The following is a 6425-nucleotide window of genomic DNA, read 5'->3' as shown; positions in this document are numbered from 1 at the left end:
TGTAGATCTGTGCTTGGAGTTAAAAACAGTTTATCTAAGCTAGCAGTGTAATTAAAAGTTTTATTGAAACGTTCTCAGAATGTTATTTACAACCTAGAATTTCCATTCTCAGAATGTTAATCAGACCAACCAGGAAAACTTTCAGGGAACCATAGAAACATTTTCTCAGAACCTCCCTGCTACCAAAAAAATGTACATTCCCAGAACAGGCAAATTTTTCACCTCTGTTCTTGAACGTTTAGAAAACGTTCAGTTTTAACGGTCACGAAACATATGGCTTCATTCCCAGAACCAATGGGAAACCAAAAACGTATGTTCCTACAACTTCCAAGGAACTAAATGTGCTAGTTAGGTAGGTCCCAGGTTGATGTTTTCTGAAGACAACTGTGTGTCTTGGACTTTAATACCCTCATAAGAACACATCTACTGGTTTTACCACCCAGATATAATCCTTTACCATCTCTTCCCTCGGTGCCCTATTACCCAGGTCCCCTGTGGGCCCTCCAAGGCAACCAACCCAGAGAATTGTAGGCTATAACCATTTGACTACCACAGCACCCATGACCATAAAACCATACAACCATTCCTATGCCATATCCAAACCCGACACCCATGCAATTATGTTTGAAGACTGTTGATCCACTATTATATTGACTGAATCTTCTGCATTTATCTCATATGACCCGACCCACAGCCTGTTGCAGGCCCGCGAGCCCACCTGCCAAGCGTTTGATTGACAGCTGAATAGATCCTGTGTGCACTGAGCCGATGCTCGGAGGGCATCTTGTTTCTCTCGGTCTGCGCGTGCTACGTGATAGCTGGGGTCCTATTCCGTGTCTGAGCGGCCATGCAGCCTCCTCTGCCAAGCAATAAGCGCTGCCCTGAAGCGCGAAGGGGACGAAAGGAAATTACAGGATGCTATCAGCAATTGAGTTCAATTGGGGTTGAATGAACATCATGTAAACCTGAATGGATTTAAACCAAGGAGTGGTTATTTATTTGGCTCCAACATCCTCCAGTTTTCTTCTGGATTTATTCATCCAAAATGCGGAAGATGGTTCCAGTTGTGTGCTTTGCGACGATGTTGCTCCAAGGTAAGTCAGTGGCACTTGTGCGTTACTTTGGACATTTTTTGGAAAGCTTTAGGAGTTTAGGCTATGGAAATCTAAATATTATATTTCTATACATGTATGTCTCGTTTTATATACTATTACCAGGCTATTTTTTTCTGACCTAGATCGACATTTTTGCTTTTATAGTTCACAACATAAAGTATTTTTATAAATCCAAGTGCGCTCATTTTACACATTGGATTGTTCGCAGAGGTGGAAAAAGTATTCAATTGTCATACTTGAGTAAAAGTACAAAGTAAAAGTAAATGCTACACATCAAATTCCTTATATTTAGCAAACCAGACGGTACAATTTCGTTTTTTTATAACTTTTTTTTGACAGCCATGGGAACACTCCAACACTCAAACATAATTTACAAAGGAAGCATTTATGTTTAGTGAGTCCACCAGATCAGAGGCAGTAGGGAGGACCAGGGACATTCTCCTGATAAATGTGTGATTTGGACCATTTTCCTTTACTGCTAAGCAATTCAAATTGTAACTAGAACTTTTGGGTGCCAGGGAAAATGTATGGAGTTAAAAGTACATCATTTTCTTTAGGAATGTAGTGAAGTAAAAGTAAAAGTTGTCCAAAATAAATAATATTAAAGTAAAGTACAGATACTCCAAAATCTACTTAAGTAGTACTTTAAAGTATTTTTTACTTAAGTACTTTACACCACCGATTGTTCGGCATGCCCCTTTAGCACTTCGACCCATGAGTCACACAATCTCCAGACCATACTCTCTCCAAACAAGGTAATCCTTTAATTGGTGCTCAGGTGGATAGTGGAGGGGGGCTTGAACCAGCATTCCATGGGGCCAATATCATGCCACCTGTGCCATTAAGGCTTTGACCCCTCAGAGTCTACACCTATAAAGGGAGACTGCAACAAATAACTATATTCTATATTCTCCTATCGCAGTGGCTCACTCGGCTCAGGGCCGGTACGCTCAACAGCTGCTCACCGACCTGATGGAGAACTACTCAAACGCCCTGCGGCCGGTGGAGGACACAGACAAAGCCCTGAACGTCACCCTGCAGATCACTCTCTCCCAGATCAAAGACATGGTGAGTCTCAGAGATGACTGACTGTGTCTCAACGATGAGCAGAGCACCACTGGCAATCTATGACTGGCTTCTCTCTCGATGAGGCTTTGACAAAATGTCATCCTTGATCAAATACTTTCAAATATATCAAATATATTGTAGAGAGAGAGAGATTGTGTACTTTTGATCATAAAGCATTGTGAGAGAAAGGCATCAATTGCCAGTGCTGCTCTGTTCATTGGTAAGACAGTCTAGTCTGCATATAGCATAAAGTCAGTCATCTCTGTGACTCACCTGGTCTTTTACCCAAGCATGAAAGGCATATGCACTGAATCTTTAACATGCACCCGGGCAGGGCAGACCGGTCCGCCAAGATGCCCTCACTGTATTGGTTACCCAGTTGATTGTGTTGGTTCCTCTGTTGATGTGCATGAGAATCAGAAACACCCAGAATTTGCCTTGGTGAGAAGGTGCTGCCAGCAACAGACAATAATTCAACCGAATGCAGACACCAGTCCAGATGGACGTCATACAGAATATACAATACCGGAACAGGGACCATAAACCAAAACTCTGGAGCATAGGCTGATTACAGTGGCAATACACCATTTACAGAGGGGATCTATCTACATAAGCAGGGGGAGGGATGTCGCCATGGTGAATAGATAGTGTTGTGCAGAGGTGCACATCGTGCAATTGCAATTGAGTGCAGATTAGTATTAGAGGTCGCTGATGACAAGGTGCAGTGGTCAGCTAGGAGGTCTGAGAGACGTCAGACCTCCTACTGTACCGGCCTACAGTTACTCAGCCGTCTCCTGTTTCAGTCCAGCGGAGGGTCAACCTCCCCTTCTGCGTGTCTGTGTGTCTGACTAAGTAACTAAGTGCATCTTGTCCGGTGCACTCTGAAGAGAGACGAGACATCTGTCCTACGGCCTTCATCCTCGTCTCTGTGATGATGTCATCCTGCCACTTGGAAACGCACACAGACCCATTACGCGTGTGTGACCTGTGTGTTCGTGTGTGTGTGTATCCGAGTGTGTGTGTAATGAAGGTTCCTTTACTCTCCTTGGTTCCCTGCTTTGGTTGAGCAGTGCATCAGGTTCTGGCAGTGATACTTCCTAAACTGGGTCTGGATTTCACTGTGTCTGACAGCTAGTCTGAGACTTTAGTGGGTTATTGAGTGACAGAGAGAGAGAGAGAGAGAGGAAGAGTGAGAGAAATAGAGAGAGCGAGGAAGAGTGAGAGAAATATATATATATATATATATATATATATATATATATATATATATAGTGAGAGAGAGAGAGGGAGCGGGAGAGAGAGATACACATGTACAGTAGCATATTGGCCTTACCTGTGTGTGTGTCCACATGCCTTGTGTGTGTGTGTGCGCATCTGCGGGATCTGTGTGTGTGTGTGCGCATCTGCGGCATCTGTGTGTGTGTCTGTGTGTGTGTGTGTGTGCATCTGCGGGATCTGTGTGTGTGTGTGCGCATTTGCGGCATCTGTGTGTGTGTGTGTGTGTGTGTGTGTGTGTGTGTGTGTGTGTGTGTGTGTGTGTGTGTGTGTGTGTGTGTGAACCTGCATCTGTATGTTTATTACTGTGCTTATGTATGCAGGATGAGAGGAACCAGGTATTGATAGCGTACCTGTGGATCCGTCAGACGTGGCACGATGCCTACCTGAGGTGGAACAAGGAGGACTACGATGGCCTGGAGGTCATACGGATCCCCAGCAGCCTGGTGTGGAGGCCTGACCTCGTCCTCTATAACAAGTACGCCCGTACGTCACACATATATATACAGCCACTGTACCATGATATCGGAATGACTTATTCTATCTACAAACAACCTCCCTTATTCACAATAATTATTGGTCCATGAATTGGTCATGTATTAATGCAAAGTATATATATATATATATATATATATATAGAGGAAGATGGTCCCATATACAGTAGAAGGATGTTATACTATAGTAATGACATGGTAAGGCGGCAGGTGGCCTAGTGGTTGAGCGCGTTGGGCCTGTAACCGAAAGGTGTCTGGTTCGAATCACCGAGCTGACTAGGTGAACGATCTGTCGATGTGCACTTGAAAAAGCCACTTAACCCTAATTGCTCCTGTAAATCACTGACTAAAAGGTAATGTTGTGTTATTACAGTGTACAGGTACTAGTTTCCCCGTTCTTTCTCAGGGCGGATGATGACTTCTCAGGGCCGCTAGACACGAACGTGGTGCTGCGCTATAATGGGGAGATTACATGGGATGCTCCGGCCATCACCAAGAGCTCCTGTGTGGTGGACGTGTCCTACTTTCCCTTCGACAGCCAGGAGTGCAACCTCACCTTCGGCTCCTGGACATACAACGGCAACCAGGTATACAGGATGGGCATACATCCACAGATGATATATATATATCTTTTTTTACATTTATTGAACCTTTATTTAGCTTTATTTAGCTAAGAACAAATTCTTATTTACAATGACGGCCTACACCGGCCTAACCCGGACGGCACTGGGCCAATTGTGCACCGCCCTTGTCCTACTGCTTCAGACTGCCCTGCCACAGACAGGCAGACACACACATTCCTCGGTGTGTGGAGATATCATTCTACCATTATCGATGCAGACAAACTCATTGTGTGTGTGTGTGTGTGCGCATTACACATGTCCTGCTAAAACACTGCTATTACGGTCCCATTATATTTCACCCTCTATTCCTATGTCTCTTCCCAGGTTGACATAGCCATGGGCATGGACAGCGGGGACCTGTCTGATTTCGTGGAGAACGTTGAATGGGAATGCCACGGCATGCCGGCCACCAAGAACGTCATTATGTACGGCTGCTGCTCCGACCCCTACCCTGACATCACCTACACCGTCCTGCTCCAGCGCCGCTCCTCCTTCTACATCTTTAACCTTCTCCTGCCTTGCTTCCTCATCTCCTTCCTGGCTCCGCTGGGCTTCTACCTGCCGGCTGACTCTGGGGAGAAGGTGTCCTTGGGGGTCACCGTGTTGCTGGCCCTGACTGTCTTCCAGCTCATGGTGGCCGAGAGTATGCCGCCGTCTGAGAGTGTGCCACTTATTGGTGAGAGTGTACGCATTTTCTCTCTCTCCCCCCCCTCCGCGTCTCTTAGTCTTTCTCTAACTCTCTCACCCGCACACGCACCGCAAATCTCACACACACGCTACGTCTCATACACGCATGCATCTCATACGCACATGCTGTACATGTGCATGAACTCATTTTTCCCTCTCCTGTATGTCACAGGAAAGTACTACATCGCTACCATGACGATGATCACAGCCTCCACGGCTCTCACCATCTTCATCATGAACATCCACTTCTGTGGGGCCGAGGCCAAACCCGTCCCCCACTGGGCCAAAGTCCTCATCATCGACTACATGTCCAAGATCTTCTTTGTCTACGAGGTGGGAGAGAACTGTGCCACTGCCACCTCTTCCTCCTCCTCCTCCTCTTCCTCATCACATTTTGGCCAGGACGATGTCCACCAACCCAACTTCAGCAGCCACCGCCAGGCCAATGGGAAGCCGGGGGGCAACAGCGGGCGAGAGAACCAGTACCGCCACAAAAACCCCAGACCCCAGACTCCTGGACCTCAACGTCACCCCAAGCCCCGACACCAACACCACATCACCAGAGACGAGAAGAACCATCTCTCCAGCTCCAAATACGAGGGCTTTGAGTCCAACAGGAACCTCCCCCTGGGGGACTGCTGCAAGGAGGCTCCTCCCTGCTGTCCGGAGGATGAAAAGACAGCCGTGGTCGCTGCTGCGGTGGCCTCAGTAACCTTTGGCCCCTGTGTGTTCTGTAGTCACGGCAGCAGCTTACCCGGGGTGGACTCCAAGCTGGTGCGGAACGTGGAGTACATTGCCAACTGCTTCCGGGAACAGAGGGCCACCTGCGCCAAGGGGGCGGAGTGGAAGAGGGTTGCCAAGGTGATGGACAGGTTCTTCATGTGGATCTTTTTCATTATGGTCTTCCTCATGAGCATTCTGATCATCGGCAAGGCACCATGACAACGCTGGCTACCCACGTGTTGTTATTGGAAACTGTTCTGCGCACGGTTTCCCAAAAGCATCTTAAGGCTAAGTTCTTTGTTAGAACCATATGATCCTATGGTTCTAAGATAAACTTAGCCTGGTGCTTTTGGGAAACCAGGCCCTGTTCTTTTGTTCATCAAGAGAGCATTTTCATGTATATTATGTGTGTAATATGTCTTACTGATGAAACTAAAGAA

General features: G+C 46.6%; 1 protein-coding gene across 1 annotated transcript; it reads left to right on the top strand.

The window, feature by feature from the left end:
- Positions 1 to 913: 913 nt before the first annotated feature.
- On the top strand, positions 914 to 6204 carry LOC139365944 (neuronal acetylcholine receptor subunit alpha-9-II). The gene is made up of 6 exons (XM_071103003.1): positions 914 to 1094; positions 2038 to 2183; positions 3782 to 3936; positions 4359 to 4539; positions 4900 to 5251; positions 5435 to 6204. The coding sequence occupies exons 1-6, from the start codon at positions 1046 to 1048 to the stop codon at positions 6202 to 6204; spliced, it is 1653 nt and encodes a 550-aa protein (XP_070959104.1). The 5' UTR covers positions 914 to 1045.
- Positions 6205 to 6425: the final 221 nt, after the last annotated feature.

Source organism: Oncorhynchus clarkii, chromosome 14 (genome assembly GCF_045791955.1).
Source record: "Oncorhynchus clarkii lewisi isolate Uvic-CL-2024 chromosome 14, UVic_Ocla_1.0, whole genome shotgun sequence".
Taxonomy (NCBI): Eukaryota; Metazoa; Chordata; class Actinopteri; order Salmoniformes; family Salmonidae; genus Oncorhynchus; species Oncorhynchus clarkii.
Note: the sequence above shows the minus strand (reverse complement) of the source record. Positions and strands in the feature narration are given on the sequence as shown.